This window comes from Orbicella faveolata, unplaced genomic scaffold, assembly GCF_042242905.1.
Source record: "Orbicella faveolata isolate gen_17 unplaced genomic scaffold, um_ofav_v1 contig_24, whole genome shotgun sequence".
NCBI classification, from domain to species: Eukaryota; Metazoa; Cnidaria; class Anthozoa; order Scleractinia; family Merulinidae; genus Orbicella; species Orbicella faveolata.
Window position 1 is genome coordinate 20,597,501 of NW_028301552.1, and position 18,368 is coordinate 20,615,868.

Below are 18,368 nucleotides of genomic sequence, written 5' to 3' on the forward strand. Positions count from 1 at the left end.
AATTTTTATACCTGTCTTGGAAACACTGGCTTAATTAACTGTCAATTACAATTAGCCTGTCAGAGACAAATATTTGACCCCAGTTGGATCAAAACATACACTTCAGGTAAGTGCTAAAAAATTATGAAAAATCTGCTATTTAAACCACAGTTGTATACATATGTAGAACTGCAACTGCAGATTCCTACACACCTTTGTTCTCAAGTTCCACACAGGGTGACCAGCTATTTCAGGTCCAATAAATTGCTCTATGACATTCAAAAGTCGCTCATTTGTCCACAGGTCTTGAAAAGCCTTGTAAAAATGAGATTAAAAACGTGAGATTTCCATGTTGGGAGTACTAGAATTTTCGGAGATGATCCAATCATATCTGATGTCTAAAGACATTAATTAATCAATGATTTCAATATGCTTGCAGTAACTTATGGGTGTATTTTGGACACAATAGAGTGGGTCTTGGTAGGGAAAGACCCACTCTAGTGGGTCCAAAAGACACCAAACAAAATTCCTTGACCTCAGTCCTGGGATGTGTTTAGTCAAATATCACAATACCAGCATTTTTCCTTCTATGACTGGAGAATTGAATTAAAATTTTTAAAACTTCTACATGCATGGGCAGATTCTTTTTCTTGCATTATATATGCGCAATCTAATTAATTCACCTATTTTTTGGAAGTGTGCCAGCTGAGGCCTTTTAAGGTTACAGTATACCTTCAGATCGGCAATTTTCTTCAAATTTGGATTTTTGGTTCAAACTAATGGTCGAAGAGTAATCTCTAATTTCTGAAAACAAAATTGAAAAAAACCTAATATTGGCGGAGAAATGGATGTTTTACGTTATGGCCGGAAGTAAAAGTTCCCTCTTGATTGACAGCCCTATAACGTGTATGCAATCAACCGAGACTACTTTCGCGGGAATATTACCGATATTGATACCACGAATTGGCTGGCTACTCAGTTAATCAGCATTGTTAATCCAAGCATTTTTCGTGTTAGATGTAATTCTATTAAGTTATAAGTAAACATGGACCATGGAAAAGTCCGTTTACCAGTTCGAAAGAGCGAAGAATGAATAAAAATACATCAATGAGTGAAGAAGCGAAAGTTGGCCTCGCGGATGAAGCTACGGACGTATCAAGCGGGCAAAAAGATCGAGTCAAGAGAAGAGAAAGGTTGTGTAAAATTTGGGAACTCGACAGCGATAACAGCGATGTTTACAGTGACTCTTTTGTTGAGTTCGATACCGATGAATCGTCCAACTCATTGAGATCCATTGTAATATTATCCATGCACATTTGCTCTGCCGCACTTTCTTTTGTTTGTTCTCGTCGCCCAGCTACTCTAACGTTCGTATCCTTTTTCGTCTTCCCCATTTTGCCAAACCAGCTTCAAGAAAAACCCAGCTGCAGAAAAATTATCTCTCCGCCTTGAGCACATTGCGAAACGCAAGGTTTTTTTTGCAGATTCACGCGTAAATTTCACCGCGAGTTAATGGTAGTAAATTTTCCAAGCGCTGATTGGCTCAGTGATCTGAGAACCCAGTTGAAGGCGTTTGTGGGCGGAGTTTGTTTGCGAAGTAAGATATTTTTCTTAGCGCTGTTTTCTCGGATAAATTTTTTCACTTGAAGCAGACACTTTAAAGAGTTACAACTCAAACGGAATTTGTTTGTTTGCCCTCAAATTTGGACAGTAGCTAGATTAACATATAAAAAAGAAAAACGTGTCTGCGAATTGTTTATTTCGAAATATTTTTTCTCCGAGAGCGATTTTTGTACGATCACTTCACATTTTTTTAATCCTATTTCGAAAATGTTCTGTAACTTTTTACTACAATTGAATATGGAAAAACGCAGACACGCTTTTTTAGTGCTTTTTGTCCTGAAACCGAGGAAAAAAATAAATTGGCGAAAAACAAAATTCGCTTTGACTTGTAGCTTCCAAAAGGTGATTAGGACGCTTGCATTTGGTGACCGTGAAAAAATTGGCAATTCATTTTATTTCAAAATTTTTGGTATGGTTTGATAGCCAGCTCTATAAGCTTTAATTTGATATAGGGGCTAAGGTATCTACAGCTTAAACCGGACGCGCTACATCGCTTGGACGCGAGACACCCCTGAAGGTATACGGTAACCTTAAAAAGCTCAATTGATCGAGTTTAATGCAGTCACCTGGCAACCCAGTGAGACCGGAGTCCCATATATAAAAGGAATGGGGATGTTTGTTGGAAATTTTGAAGGGGGGGGGGGGGGGGAGGGGGGAAGTCCCCTAAGAGGCACCAAGATCCTGTGTTGTGGGCATAGCTTGAAATATTTTTTACCCCTAAGAGGTACCAAGTTAAAAACAAGACATCTTGTGCCATATATTTTTTGACATAAGCTAAAGGGTACCATCAAAGATCCCACTATGGACCTTTTGAGGCTGAATACCCTAAGAGATACCTGAAAACCGTGTTTTTAACCCCTAAAAGGTATGATAAGCACCCCATACTTTTTATATGGAAGTACACCCTGATACTGGCATGATTTCAAAAAAAATATGTGAATGGCTATTAGGCAGGTCTGAGATCAAAGTTGTTGACCCACATGCATGAGTTCAGGTACTAAACACAGCTGCACCTTTATATATGTTGGATTGGCAATATACCTTTGGCATGACTCCATGTTTGTGTAGCAGAACTGCAGCTCCTGGGAACTCTTTCTCAATCAATGTCAATCTTGTGTAAAATGAAGCATCTGCATATTTATCTTTATGTAATTAAAACAAAAACTTATAATGAGTTATGATCACATGATCGAGTAGATGATGAAATAACCTGACATGGTTAGGTATGGGCGCTCTCACATTTAAAAGTTATTTGAACCCCCTTCTATCTAATGAACCATGTAGAGGGTTAAGGAGAAGATAGTAGTCTGGGGCAGAGTTTGAGTATAATTATAGCTGCTTTTAGATTCAAATACCATGCTGTCATAGGGGAATTATATTGATATTTACCCTTAATTTTTCTAGCATTATAGAGCTTCTCTGCTAGTTGGTCCACCAGTTCACATATAGCTGCAATAACAGGCTCCAATTCACTCCTTTCAAAGAAGTTTGGTACCAAGAGGAATCCCTAGAAATAATATATATTTTGACAAGCCATAAGAATTTATTGAAGAATGGTCAGATACAGCAAAGTGAGACAAGTTAATTATTTGTGTATCTAGGGTGTCTTTGGTCCAAAACAAAAGACTATTAATAATTGTTTTGTAGCATTCACTCTCATTTAATTTTGCACTAGTTTAATAATTATTAATACTTTAATTAAAAGAGCTTGATTACATGAAGCCCATTGTTCATTAACTTTGTTTTTAAAATGTTGCTTAGCCCAGTGTTACGTAAAAAGAACTGTCAGCAGATGGCTGACATTTTTTTTTGGGAGCTGTTCTTCACATTACCCATTTTCCTATTTCCTAGCTAGGGAACTGGAATGGGAAGAGTGAAGGGGGGAAGGGAGTGGGGAGGGGGGGGGGGAGGTTGTTGGAAGGGAGGTGTGTATCAACTGGAATGAAAGACTGATGTGCTGCTGCTGAAGTCGTGACTATATTTTCAAGCCCCTGGGCATACTAATTATGTCCTGGGGAAATTGACTTCCGGGGTCTCTGAGGAAGAATGAGGAAGAATGAGGAAGAATGAGGAGTGACAACGTAACAGAAAAAAAAAATGTCGACAAAGGTACAGCAAAATTAACCTTATTTTACCTGATCGAAGTACTGTTTGACTTGCTCGTCAGTAAGCTGTCCAGACTTCTTTTCTTGGGAGATTGACTTTTCTGGCGGATTTGTGAAAATTTCTGGTACTGTTGAAGTGTAAGTGGGCATGATAAGAAAAAATCGTAAATAAGCTTAACCTTATTTAAAGTCCTAGAATGTTCTGTGTTTAACCAGAGATAAACAAAGAGGCTACAGCTAATTAAACTTTTATAACATGAACTGCAGGCCACAAGCGACTACAGGTTTAACATCATGTGATCTGAACATCATTAGTCTCAATTTACAAATCTATCTATCTTTCGTCACGCAATTTTAACAAATAAGTGTGCTGACGTACCTATCAGAACGTATCTTGGGCAGCCCTGGGCTAAATTTCCACAATGGGTCTGGGGTGCCCATTTTTTGTTTCCAGAGACTGAGGGGCATAGAAAAATAGCTATTCTTCCGTGATCCTGATTAGAAGTCCTGGTTAAATTTCAATTTCACATCCAAAGAAAGAATGCAAGTTCAAAATCCCGTAAATTACAAACGCCACGAGAAGGGATAGGAGGGGTGGTGCATAGCCGAGATTCCGAGAGGGACTGTGACTTGGTAGCGAGAACGCTTTAGATTTCAGCGCGGGCTCAATAACTAAAGTTTGTAAACATGGCGCCTGGGAACGCGGAATCACAACAATGCTGACATTTGCTATTACATTTTGACGCTAATGCCGGACTTTGATTGTCACATGTTTACTGGAATGGTTTCTTGAGATGTTACTTTAAATGAGGAACTCTGGATTGTAGGAATGGAGAAGGCCCAAGGTGAGTCTCGAGAACACTTTGACGGGGTGTTTCATGTTTTGACGAAGAATGGAGATCTTCCATTCTTTGCTCTTGGCTTTCAGTTTCTACAGATGTTTTTGTTCTCTGTCTCCTCGTACTTCACTGTCAGTGTTAAAATGACCCTAATATTCTTTCAATCGATCACTTATCCAATATTTTATATGCACATTGTGCGGTAATTTGTACGGTCTCAGACGTAATTGTACAATCTGCATGCGTATGCAGGTTCTTGTTCATATGTAATTTAAGGAATGACTCTGCACCTAGGCATATTTTAAAAGCGTGGTGGACAAACTGCTTTGATGTTAGCTGTTTAAAATGACCCTGATTCAAAACTGACCCTAATTTCCCTCCATTAGATTACCTTCCAGTATTCTATTCACACTGTACAATGTCTTGTACGATCTGAGACATTGTACAATCTTCATGCAATTCATTGTTCATGCAAGAAATGACTTTGTAACGAGGCATTTTTTAAAAGCGTTGTAGACAATCTACTCAGATGTGGGACTGTGCAAAATAAAATAGTTATTGTTGAACTGCTTGTCTGCTGTGAGCATTTGATCTAAATCAGATGCTCTGGAGCAATATTCCATCCATGCCAAGGTCTGGCTTAACTGCAGAATGCAGGGCCACTTTTCAGACTACATTACATGCTAATTGAGGTGTATTGTGGGCTCATCACTTGATTCCATGCTATATTATTTAGCTAGCTGATGTCCACTCCTTAGTCTATTCCTAGGTCTTACCACAAGGTGAAGTGTGAAGTGGCCTCCAATGGTTCACTAGATTGCTTTAATCATACACATGCTGATATGCAGAATCTAGTTGTGTATCTCTGGTGACCAAACTAAGCTATGTGGGCTTCATTTCACTGGGGAGTTTCAACACTGACTTTCAATAATGTGCAATTAGAATTGTCTAATTATACCTTTCTCATTCTTTAAACATTCACCGCAATGGTGAGCTGGCTAGAGTCAAGTCATATAAATATATATCTAATCTTTTGTGTTCTTTGATGACTGATGGCTCATGGCTCATGGCTGGCAGGCCACAAGCAGTCAAGCTACTAAAATTAAAAATAAAATTAATATATATCATTCTTGTTTTTAATAATATTTAAACCGCAACTGGAGAGTTGCAGAGTCCTCAAGCCACTTAGATATATACCTTTCTCTTTCAGTCTTTGAACCTTCACCAAGCAAACTGCCAAGCCATTGAGCTACTTAAATTTATATCTTTCTTGTTCTTCAATGACTCACCACATTTGTGAGCTGCTGAGCTGACCAGCCCCCAAAACATACATCTCTAAATCTTAAAGTAATTGTTATATCAGTGACGCTGTTCACTCATGTCCAATACTGTCGAGTAGATTCCATCGGAAAAGAGAACTTTCTATTCGTTGTTGATCGGAACACTTGTCGGATTGTCACTAAAATTCTCCATTCGACGAATCAAACGAATCGATCGAATCCACAAAGTTACACTGGGGCCCTGCCACAAGAATAACGTGAAATACTTTCTAAGTCCCGCTAATGAGATGCAATTTTCCGATCGACAACTCAACCTGTCGGATCATCAATAACATTCTCCATTTGTCGAGTCGAACGATTTGTAAGATCCCTTTTTCCAGTGGAATCTTCTCGACAGTATTGGACAACCCTCACGCTGTTAAAGGAATATAAAGTCTAAGCACGTATATATATAGTTGGCCTCATTGAGCGAGTCACCCCATGTTTCAGATAGTTTTCCCTTCCAAGTCATTTTTGTGATTGGCAGGGTCATGTGACGTGATATGGTCAGGTATTCTCACTGCAAAGTGATCTTTTAATATTAATAAACCAATGTTGTGTTGTTATAAATATTTTTTCTACAGATTTCCTTATTGGAAGAGATATTGTTCTGGCAGAATTAGAACCACTGAGTGAACTCCTAGACTCTCTGCCACATAAGGTACAGTTTGGTCCCAAGAATTTGATGGGCCATGTGTGGGAAAGAACCAAAGAACATGGAGTAAAGAATCTATTTCACGCTTTGAGAGGGAGAGCACAGGACAATTTTAAATCCTTGACCATTGACTACACCTGTCTGGATGTGTCATTTGATGCTATTGTGCTTGGGACAAATTTAGGAATTATCCTCCTTTATGATCGGACTTGTAGCAGGTTGTCAAGGCTGCCATCAGAGGTTTGCTCGATAGTTTTTTATTAAGTGTAATTTGAAACTATTAATTAGGATAATATTTACTGCTCATTTATCCTGTGAAGGAAACGTTTTACTGCGCATGAATTATTGAGACAGGAAAGCTTTGTCTACATCACATAACAGCTAGTGTGCACTTTGGTTGCTGAAATCTCAGATTTGTGTGAATTTTGATTTCAGTTTTGTTACATGTACTTTCCACAGAGGTTTTCCGTTCCCATTTTCTGTCTTTCAGCTTTGATGTTGAACAATCTAGAACTCCACCAAATATAAACAATGAAAAACATTACTGTAAAAGAGAGATTAAAACTTTGAGGCAATGAGTAACTTTTAATCATTGATGGCCATCTCAAGTATTGCTGATTCAGATGAGCAACCCAGCTCAGTACACTTATTTACAAAAATACAGTATATATATATTTGTTCACTTCATGAATTTAGCTTTTCAGTGAACTACAGACATGTCATACAGTATTTGGCCATGTATCGACCTCATTTTAGTCTTATCACCCATTTGTAAGGTAATTGTCTTGTGCCTTGCTTGTTATACATGTATACTTGTATGCTTGATCTCCTATTTAATTTGTGTACATCACAAATTTATAAAAGGCCTACTGCCTTTTTTTTAATTGTGACTCTTCAGGTCACTCACGAACAAGCCAAGTGTATACGGCTGTTACCTGCCCACAGTTACACAGCTGTAGGCTTCAACAGTGGTTTGGTTACCATCTTTACCTTTGTGCTGGCGTCACAAGGGTTTGGCAAGGTGGGATTTATATCAGGTCGTAAGGTTCTGTAATATCAGTCTTGAGATAATAACTATAAACATTATTTATAATCAATACTATACATTATGATAGAAATTTTATGACCTGTTACATTCAATCGTAAAATCATGTTCTTCGATATTGAGCGACACACATCGTGGATGGTATATTCTGAAAACAGAAAGGAAAAAATGCATTTATTGACATACATCTGAGTAAGTTTTTGAGTTTATTATATGGAATATGTCTCAATATTTCAGTCTTTGTTGTCCTGGTTCCTTGTCTTCTATGAAGTTTCAATTTATGAATTTAAAAAAGTGTGTCTCAACATCAAGAAAACAACTTTTTTTCGGTGTATCTACCAACATTTACAGTTCATGAATAGAGGGTTCCCCCCAAATTTTGAATTAGTCTGAGAACATTTATTTTATTAATAGTAGGTGCTGCTAAGCAATCAGAAACCTGTCGCCAAAACAAGAAAGAGGGACATCAATCAGTTATTTAATGCCATAAGCATTGTCTCCCCAGAAACTTACTTTCCTGAATACCACTGTGATGTCATGGAATTTAAGTGTAATGTTGAATACAGCCTACATACCCTGGCCTATTAGCCAATTGTGGCAGTTTATTGGTATTTAATACTGAGAACCCTAAGAGAAGCAAGTGGTAAAGTGAGATCTTGATTACTTTCTCCTACGCAGCCTCAGACCCTGCATGTCAGTGGTGCACATAACAGTCCAGTGACCTGCCTGGAATGGTCCCCTGATGGTGAACTGCTCTATAGTGGGGATGTTCTGGGCAAAGTTTATGTCACTGTTATTAAGTTCCGAGAGGTATGTATTGAATTTACTGGTCATTTGGCCACAGTGTGTGCTCTAGATTTTGTTTTGGAAGGCAAGCTTCACATGTTTTACTTTTTACCTAGCTAGTCTAGGGTTAGGAGAGGGGGAACAGCAACACATTTTTTTACGGGTAGCATTGCTTTTTCAAACTTTAGTTGTACAACACAGATAATTTGTGGTATTACATTAGTCCCCCAAGGACGTTTGTCCACTATTCCAGATATATTTTTACTTACTAGGGGTTGACCCAGACAGCCTTGGTGTTACAAGAACCAAGTCCTATCATCCAACTGTCGTATTCATGGGAAGCTCTGTTGATTTCTTCTGAGAAAAGAACTGTTCTCTGGGATTTCCATGATGAGAAGGCCACTCAGGTTGGACAGAAGGAAAGAAAAAGGTGTAACAAAAATTATATAAATAACCTTTTCAGATTTAAATTCTGTTGAGTCGTTTTGTAATTGTAGTCCTTGTTGCTTCTGGATGTGTCTGCTTCAAAAAAGTTGTTAATAGTAACTCAAAACGTGGAGAACGAGGATAAAAAGCTTCATTACTTGATCAACTGTTTCCATCGGGGGTTTGGGAAAGTGAAAATTAACAACCTTATAAAATCTACATTTTTACACAGAATAGTATGTAATGGTTTTGTCTAAAATGTTTTGTACACAGTCATAGTAGAAATTAAATCAGGATCATGTTTGAGTATAGAGCAGTTTTCATTTATGTGTCGAAAATAATTCACTTTTTCTTTGGTTTTGCATCACTACACTAGTTGATTGATTTAAACAAAAAAACTTGCGCCACTTTCTCATCTATCAGAAGTAAAACCAAACCCAGTTGTGACTCACTCACACTCGTTTTCCCGCGCTTTGCGTCGTTTACGTGTATCTGCTCTGAGTTTTGACTGGTTCACTAGATTGTCTGTGGTCTTTGTGATTCGTCAGAGTGATTAGTTTGGTTTTGGTTTAATGACAGTCAATTGAAAATTCTAAATGGTCCATCATTATAATCTTGTTCCTTAGTCCTGGACGATACGGTGCCTTATTTTACCCCCCTACAAGAGGGACATCCGACGATAAGTTGAAGATGTCACCAGACGTTTACACCTCCCGGCCAGGCCTCAGGTTATGGACTGCTGATATCAACGGCAAGGTTTCCGCTACCCTGATGTACAAGGGTTTGACCAATGAAAACCCCCCGGGTATTACGATCTTAAACCCCCTTCCGCCCTGTTTCACGAGACTTCCCTCCGACTACCAAGCTCAGTTCGGTCCCCTGAGACTCTACCATGGGCAGTTCTTTGTCACGTGGGATGTGTCCCGCCTGTGGGTTCTTGACACGTCCCCCTGTGCCCTGGTTGGTTACCATGACAACCTGGGTGACATTGTGGATGTCAGCACGGCTGGTCACGAGATCTACGTTTTGCAGAGGGGAGGGGAGAGGCTATTGATGAAGTTGACTTTAATTCCTAAACTGGCCAATCCTTTGCTTGATGTTGTGGAGCTTATGGAACGCAGTTTTAAAAGTGAAGAGCAGGAAAACGAGAAGCAACAGGAACCAACTGCTGAAGATAGGGTGTCTAAGTTACAAGTAGAAGCAAGCAGTAAGGTTTGTTCTTAGTTAGAAATTCGCTTGTCGGTCGAACATTCCCAATAACAGCCAGTCATCTCGTCAAAACAGTGCAAATGTTTCATTCCAGTAACATGTACTGAACATGGCAAGTGTCATTAATAATATTATGTATGAATAGTTATTCTAACATGTGAGTTACGTTTTAGTGTGTTAGGTGTCTACGTGAAGCACGTGGCGTTTTTACTTGATTTGTGAATAGCGTCTTGCATGTTGCAATTTAAGGTGTTACATGTTAAGCTTGACCTTGCTAAATTCAAGCTACGCAGATCCCTTATCATCTTTGAGTGTTTTTTTTTAAAGCGAAAATGCTCGCTAACTCCTTTTAAGGTTTGTAGACACTACTGCTATAACTATGATGGGGAGTAGCCGGTACAAACTGTAGATTGATTCAGTTGTTATGTGTTTTTCAGGAGGAGATCACTGATCCTGCTCCGAGTGAAATCGCCGACTCTTCCACAACTATCCGTTCACAAACTGTCAGCGAACCTGACCCATTCAAAAAGTTTCAAGATATAAGACATCAAGATTTTGGGGAGATTGTGTTTCGAAAAACTAAAAAATCGAAGAAGAAAGCAAACAAAGGTACGTTTATCAAATGGGTTTTCCTGAAACCAAATCCAGTGAAAGATGAAGTAGGGTACCAGAGTGGTCTAACAGTTAGCAATTGGATTTCGTTCCGAGTACAACGGAGACCAGAATGTTTATTGCGTGAACTGGAATATTTATACCATGAGCCACATCGAAAGCTACTCAATACATATCTCCGTTAGGTAAAGGTAAAGTCTGCATATGAACCAATGCAAGAGGTCCACCAGGCCGGCGCTTATCTTCGTTTTCTATAGCATTAAACGACTAGGAGTATTTTTACTCCTCCCTGGATGGGATGCTAGTCCATCGCAGGGTTACCCCCAGCATTAAGTTCGCCGGTATCCATTTATACACCTGGGTGGAGAGAGGCACTGTGAGAGTTAAGTGTCTTGCCCAAGAACACAACACAATATCCCGGGCGAGGTCTCGGGCCCGGACCGCTCGTTTCGGAGACGGACGCACTAACCATAAGGCCGGCGTGCTTCATACACCTGTCCATTTTAATGGACACCTGTCTATTACATGTAATTGTTATTAATCACTTATCCATGCACTTGACGAATAATAAACACTCTCATAAATATGTTGGCTCAAGATATTCTCGTTTATACATGTTGGTGGTAGGTTTTTGAAATTCAGTGTGCCATTGTGGGAAGTTGCCCTCTAGACTCTCAATTCCATGTCTCGTTTTTGATCTTGTGGTAGAAAAAAAAATCATTTTAAACGAAACATAAACGTTAGTACATGAAGTTTCGGCGTTTCTCGTCGCCAATATCAAATACACATTTTTAAGTCATACGGTTCGAATATATATTAGTTTATATGGTTCGAATATATATTAGTTTATAGGTATGATCGTGTAGTATTGTTTTTCCAAATGTAGATTCTGTCCACAAAACAACTTCAGAGCCCCCTGATGATACGAAAGATCAGCCGGCCGCAAGTGATGCTCCAAGCGATGTCACTGACTTCTCCCTACCTCCTGCACCGGATTACAGTCAAGATTCTCTTGACCTGGTGGACCCTGCTTCAAAAAGACTGTCCAACATCTCGTCGGATTTCGACTCTGGTGAAAGAAGTAGTGCAACGTCCTCTGGACATTACCAAGACTCAGGCGGAGAGGGAGAGGACGCTTCTGCGCAGCCTCATTTAATGATTGTTCACGTTACTAAAGAAGGCACGCAGGAAAAACATGAAGTCCACATTGACTCCCGTTATACCACATGCGTGACGCAAGAAAATTCGAGTATTGAGGAGCATAGTGCGACTTCTCCAAACAGTTGCGTGACAGACGCAGACATCGGTAATGCTCCAGAAGATGAGGTGACGTTGGAACAGACGGATGAACTCAGTGCATCGCCTTCTTCTGCCAATGTTTCTGAAGACACATTATCAGTTGACAACAGTTTGGGAATGGATTCTGTGTCTCTGTCGACAAGCACAGTGATGGAAGACACTGAAGACGTTACGCTAAGCCCAGAAAAGTCCTTCAGCACCGACTACTTGCCAGATATTTACTCAAACACACCGATGAACATCTCCGACGCTACGTTCTCGGATGGTTCGGTGGAGAGATCGCATCGTTCAAAAACCCGGTCAAAGATCGGATCATCGTCTTCACTGAAAGCTGGCAGTGATGCTCAAACAGACTCCGAAGGCACTCCCCCTGTGTCCCTCGACTCGGAGGGTGCTGAAGAACTCAGCGACGCTGCCTCATGGCCCCGGACTCTCGCAGAGAGGACCATGAGCGATCTTGAAATAGTGAACCATGAGGATGCACCTCCTCTTGAAAGGTCCCCATCTACTAGCTCTGGCTCCTCGCTCCCGCGGTCCCCAGGTTCGACTAAGCAAGGGCTGCGTCTACTCGCGGACAGCTGGGCGGAATACTACGCACCGGGGCAGGGGTACTTCCAGTTTGTTGCTGTCTCCGACACCCATATTTGGTGCGTGACAACTAATGACCATATCTATTACTGCCCCACCCATTTCTCTGTTGTGACGTGGACTCAGCTCAGGGGCTCGGCGAGAATGATAGCTGTCAATGACACCGGGGACGTTATTTGGTGTATTGACCGCAAGAATTACGCGCACGCTCGAACAGGAGTAAACGCGAATCGTTTAACAGGAAAGAAATGGCAGCCAGTGGAGAAGGACATGCGTTACGTGACTGTTGAGAGGTCAGCGGTGTGGGGAATAAAGGTAAATTGCTGTGATCTCCCGGGGGGGCTTTTTCATGTGGAAAGGAGGGGTATGTTCGTCTGAAAATTTACACTGAATCCCCGACGACCCTTCAGTGTGACTAAAACCCCACACCACATACATAAGAATTCATTGTTCGTTGGTTACAAGTTAATTCACGTGAACAGATGAAAGAAAAGTATATTTGACCTGCTAGTCGCTTAACCACAAAGCGTTATAGCTGCATAGCTATGAAGCTAAGAAGCCTCACAGCTCCGTGGCTTCGTAGCTTTGTGGACTCGTAGCCTCGTAACCCCGGAGTCCCGGAGTCCCGGAGTCCCGGAGTCCCTTAGACCCGTAGCCCTGTAGCCACGTAGACACGTTGAGAAATGTGTCTATTCGCTCTAAAATCGTTAAAAAGGGAAAAGTGTTAGCCTGAAATATCAGTCCTCTCCCGCCCTCAGCCTAATCCCCGGGCGAGATTAGGCCGAGGGCGGGAGATGACTGACATTCCAAAAAGTGTCCGCGTATCCAGTTTTATTTTTCTTTTTCTGATGGGGATGAGTTTTAGCTTAGCTTCCACAGTAACATTGTACTCCACCTTGTGTTCTCCTGTTGAATTTTGGTTCGATTTATAGTGGCACTGTACGATGGCATAGAATTTATTGAACCTTTCATTAGTCTCCTACGCAGACTCTCTTTGCGCTCGTCACGCAATCTTCCTCCCCAACAGATGTCTGCTGAGACAAAAAGCATACTCCTTTCCCTTTGTTTGTAAAGATTATCTGGAGATCACGTGGATATTACTTTACAGGCGATCAGCGCCGGCGCATTGTGCATTAAAAAGCTAATTATAAACTGAACAGGCTCCCTTGACGTGAGAACTACAACTTGAACTGTTGCGTATCATGTTAACGGCAACGCTTTCAAAGTAAATTACGTACAATTTTTCTAATCCCAGATCTAATCCAGTCCGAGTCCGAACACTTCATCTATTTCTCGGCGAAATATACTAGTTTTTTGGAAGGGATTCAAACAGAACATCGCAAATGTCTCACACACTCGACGAGATGCCACCCTAGTATTTTAGGGTCTTGAGATCACTCCTCAAGGGATGTGTCGAAAACGAAGACCCAAAAACGAAGACCGAAGACCAAAGACCCTGTGGTCTAAAACGAAGACCCACTGGTCTTAAACGAAGACTAAAACGAAGACCCACCGGTCTAAAACGAAGACCCACTGGTCTCAAACGAGGACCCACTGGTCTAAAACGAAGACCCACCCGTCTTCGTTTTATTATTATAAAACGAAGACCCACTGGTCTAAAACGAAGACCCACTGGTCTAAAACGAAGACCCACCGGTCTAAAACGAAGACCCACTGGTCTAAAACGAGGACCCACTGGTCTAAAACGAAGACCCTGTGGTCTAAAACGAAGACCCACCCGTCTTCTTTTCTTCGTTTTAGACCAGTGGGTCTTCGTTTTAGACCGGTGGGTCTTCGTTTTAGACCAGTGGGTCTTCGTTTTAGACCACAGGGTCTTAGGTCTTCGGTCTTCGTTTTCGACACATCCCTTCTCAAGTTCCCGCAGGCTTCCAGCATTTGAGGCTAACTAAAGTCTGCGTACGAACACGTCCATCTTGCGTATTTAATTCTCTATAGCTTGTTGCCGATAAGGGATTTTAATCGACGTTAATGCCGACATACTCGTTGAAAAGCAAGGAAGATATCCCTTGAAGTCTCTTGCAAAATTTCTCTGGGTCCAAAGTTCGCTGCCGTGGTCGGCAAGTGCGCTGTGTTTGGGCTAAGTAAATGACCCTGTATTTCAGCAGACGTTCGTGGGGGAGGAAGATTACGCGACGAACCCAAAGAGCGTATGTGTAGGAGGCTAGCTTTGCATATGGTTTACGTGATTGTTTGTAACACCCTCTAAATAATCAGAGAAGTAATTTCTAGACTAGCGAGATCGCTGGGTAAGACACAATTGTACGACTCACGTGACAAACTGTTTTCCATTTTAGTTGAATGGTGATGTTTTCGTGAGAACAGAGGTTTCGAGGGATAGCCCGACAGGCAAGGGATGGCGGACTATACAGACTGACACCAGATTCATGCAGGTGTCTTGTTTTGATGGGATGGCTTGGTTCTTGGACAGGACAAACAACATTCACGTGTACAAAGGTATTGTGCACTGCAAACACCTCCCCCCCCCCTCCCTCCACCACCACCCCCACCACCTCTGACCAGGCATCCTGAGTAGAATCGAGTGAATCTTTAGCCCCCTTAGCACTACCCTTTTTTTCAATTAACCATGACCATTATCTAATATCTTCTTATGGTGATGATGTTCGTCCATCGCAGGCGATGATGACCTCTGACAACCCTGTGAAAATTAGGTCGGGGCTGGATGTGTCTGGAGATGGCTGGAGAGTCCAATCCGGGCACAGAAGTGGCTCCCACACACAGCGAAGATGTTGGCGCGGGGGTGGGGGGGGGGGGGGGTGGGGAGGGGGCAGTAGGGGGTGTAGCAATGCAGTGACAGGCGTACAGGTTATTAGAGGAAAAGAGCTGATCACTAAGAGTGAATTCCATCCAATAACGACGATGTTCTTTCAGGGGTTCACGAGTGCTGTAACAGTTTTACAAGCAATTTCAGGTTTTCTGGTGTGAAACGCATAGTATGTTGCTGCCACTGAATAAAGATATAATGTCATGTGTTGTCCTGTTCTCCTAGCTTGTCAGTCATAAACCACCGTAGCGCTAGAGGTTGAGATGTCAAACAAAGCACTCGTTCATGCAGTTTCATTGGCCGAAAATTTGAAACGCCAGCTTAACGACTCGTGCGACTATCAACTTTCTTGTTTCTCCAACTTTACTTTTATTTATATTTTACTCGCAGATGAGAACTCTTCGAGTCCCTCACAGAAAACCAACTGGGAGACACTGCAAGGTATGGTCGTTTCAAGGGGATGACTTTAACCGGCAACTTTAATTTCTAAGCCTATATTGTTATAGAGCAGTTGTAAAAGTATGGTGCGTGGTTTTCGGTATTTGGGTGCCCAGGAAGTGCTTGTTTCCTTCATATACAGTCTATATGACCTTTATTTACCCTCCGCAGTTTATAGCACAAAGGCTAGTGGGGCCGAGCAAACAACTGAAACAAATTAAATGAGTCAAGAGAAATTGAACATAACATTGTTAAGAACCCCAACTGGCCGGAGGCAAACCAGTTGGCCATTTATAACCGAACATGGCGCATGTTCGATTAGCTTTGATCACACCAAATTCCTTGTCGTACGTGTAGAGTGGTGCTGCATGAGTGTTGATTTATGCTAGGCATTCTGCGTGGAACATATAATGCAGTATGCAGGTATGTGTACTATAATGTGCACATCCGAACTGAAAGGGAGAAGCACAGATGGTCGGGTGCTGTTTGTAATTTTATAAGCTACTTTAATGGATGTTTTTCTAACATTTGTTCTCTCTTAGATGTTTCCGCAAAGTGGGTTTGTCTTGGTATCGAGGGAGTGGCGTGGATTGTTGACACGAAGGGATCCCTTTGGTTTACTAACGTCAACCGGGACAATCCAACGGGCGACACGTGGTACCAGGTCTCTCTCGGCCAGTACTTGATGCAAAACCGTAGCTTACTCGAGACGCTGTGGTCCTGGGTTCTACGAGGAGATGACATCAAATTATTAACCGCGAGCCCGAGAGCAGGAGTCTGGTTGTTAGACAGTGGTGGCCGTCTTCAGGCTTCGCATGGCCACCTTCTGGGAACTCGGTGGGATTCCATAACACCGCAAGGCGTTGCAAAGTCTGTGTTCTGGTCGTATCTCTCCGCAGGATCATACAGGGGTGACACGAGTCACGTGTGGGCTTTGCAACCCAATGGAGAGCTGATCTGCTTCCAGCCGGGAAGTCACCCGCTTATTGTTGAACCCCCGCATGGTAAGGTATTAAAACTCATATCGGCATCGGGTTCTAATCTTTGGGCGATCACGCACAATTTCAAAGTCGTACAACGCTTGGGAATTTCCGGCGCTTGCCCGCAAGGGTTCGGATGGGTGGACTTGTCACTTCGTCAGTTCGGCGTGGGTAAGGTTTACCACCTGAGCTGTGGTGCGCTTAGCACCTGGGCAGTAGATGACACGGGGAATGTCTGGTTAAGGATAGGAAAGGAAGATTCCTCGGACCCTACGGTCACCCAGGCCTGGATCCCTGTCGATGGGAATCCCCTACCTGGATGTCGTTTTGCCAAGGTGGCCGTAAGCCCAGCGGATCGCGTCGTCTGGGCAGTAGACGATCGTAACAATGCATATGCGCGCCGCGATGTCACGCCAAGCTTTCCTATAGGTACCTCTTGGGAGGTGGTACCTGGCACGGGAGTGCGTGACTTGGCTATCAGTGAACACATGGTTTGGGCCACTTGCCCCGGTGGTGATATCGTCTGTCGTTACGGGGTCAGCGAGGATAATTGCGTAGGACATTACTGGAAGAAAGTTCCTGGGAATTTTGAGCTGATCTCTGTCACACCGGATGATGAGCTTTGGGCTGTCGATCAAAACGGTCAGCTGTTTCTGCGCAAAACTCGGCATTTTTATGGAACCCAGTCGCCCTTCAGGCCTCGGACATACAGCGCGTTGTTTTCTGGAGAAGAAGATTGGGAATTTATATAATAAGAATAATTGTAATGACTCGAGACATGTCACATTTAACTTTTTGTAGATGAAATTTAATTATGATTTAGTAATTCAGAGATGTAAAATAGACGAAGTTTCTTGTGAGATGATCCAAACCAATAGAGTTATTTAAAGACTTGGACTCATGTGACATACCTTCACCTTACACATTACGTGGTTCATGCATTGCTCGTGAACAGGGAGCTTTATCACATGATAAATGTCCAAGAAAAGTCGGTGTTCCACGTGACCACGTTTGACCAGAAAAAAAAAAAGAGCAAAAACAAATGGTAGGGAATTGTAAAAGATATCCTGTACGCTCTGAAGGAAAGAAAAAATATATCAAGGGTCAAGATTTTAAAATTTTGTAAGAAAAAAGAAATTATTCTTCAACAGTCTCTAGACTCGGTTTTAATTCGTTTTACCGTTGGTTTATATATTTTTTTGCTATATAAAATTCCAACGACGCGAATCAAAGTGAATGCCTGGTGGCACGAACTTTTCGTTATTAGTTTCGTATCATCTGTTTTATGTTAACGGTGTAAATTTATCGCGTGCTTAACTGCGGATAGTTAAATGAAAGAGATCTTGGTGTAGGGAAAGCTAGAAGGAAACTAAGGTTGCAGGGTTTTCTTTTTAACTTCTTATGTAATTCAGTGTGAAAATCTTCTTCATTTGTCTTTGGAATGAGACACTATGCCTTAGTGGTATAATCGGCTTAAAAAACTTGTTTTTGCTTTACGTTAGATTACTTTTGAGATTTCAGATCTGCTCAGACCCATATTGGGGACCCGAGGTCCGTTAATTATGGTATATAATAAGGCTTGTAAGAATGATTAGTTCGGTCGCCAACGAATATCAAGTGGAATAAAGACTCACAGTTGTATTTGAATGAGTAGATGTTTGT

General features: G+C 41.7%; 2 protein-coding genes across 2 annotated transcripts in view; one reads left to right on the forward strand and one right to left on the reverse strand.

Annotated features, from left to right (window-relative positions):
* The window catches only part of LOC110047176 (phytanoyl-CoA dioxygenase domain-containing protein 1 homolog), an 11,612-nt gene extending 7,582 nt beyond the window's left edge, over window positions 1-4,030 (reverse strand). Inside the window, exons 1-4 of the mRNA XM_020752924.2 lie at window positions 3,738-4,030; window positions 2,992-3,109; window positions 2,644-2,744; window positions 193-294 (exon numbers count right to left, since the gene is read on the reverse strand). Coding sequence (XP_020608583.2) covers window positions 193-294; window positions 2,644-2,744; window positions 2,992-3,109; window positions 3,738-3,857 — 441 coding nt within the window. The 5' untranslated portion in view covers window positions 3,858-4,030. The remainder of the gene's footprint in view (window positions 1-192; window positions 295-2,643; window positions 2,745-2,991; window positions 3,110-3,737) is intronic.
* A 281-nt stretch (window positions 4,031-4,311) lies between these two features.
* On the forward strand, window positions 4,312-18,353 carry LOC110047142 (tectonin beta-propeller repeat-containing protein 2-like). The gene is made up of 11 exons (XM_089291604.1): window positions 4,312-4,552; window positions 6,450-6,760; window positions 7,419-7,541; window positions 8,244-8,375; window positions 8,624-8,781; window positions 9,404-9,989; window positions 10,424-10,595; window positions 11,485-12,800; window positions 14,801-14,960; window positions 15,679-15,729; window positions 16,269-18,353. Exons 1-11 carry the CDS (start codon window positions 4,537-4,539, stop codon window positions 17,456-17,458), a joined length of 4,215 nt encoding a protein of 1,404 aa, XP_089147730.1. The 5' UTR covers window positions 4,312-4,536; the 3' UTR covers window positions 17,459-18,353.
* Window positions 18,354-18,368: the final 15 nt, after the last annotated feature.

What these genes read in the sequence shown, in the direction of transcription:
- LOC110047142 (XM_089291604.1), top strand. An exon ending in AAGTAGAAGCAAGCAGTAAG is followed by an intron (nt 9,990 to 10,423) that starts GTTTGTTCTTAG and finishes TGTGTTTTTCAG; the next exon opens with GAGGAGATCACTGATCCTGC. An exon ending in GAAGAAGAAAGCAAACAAAG is followed by an intron (nt 10,596 to 11,484) that starts GTACGTTTATCA and finishes TTCCAAATGTAG; the next exon opens with ATTCTGTCCACAAAACAACT.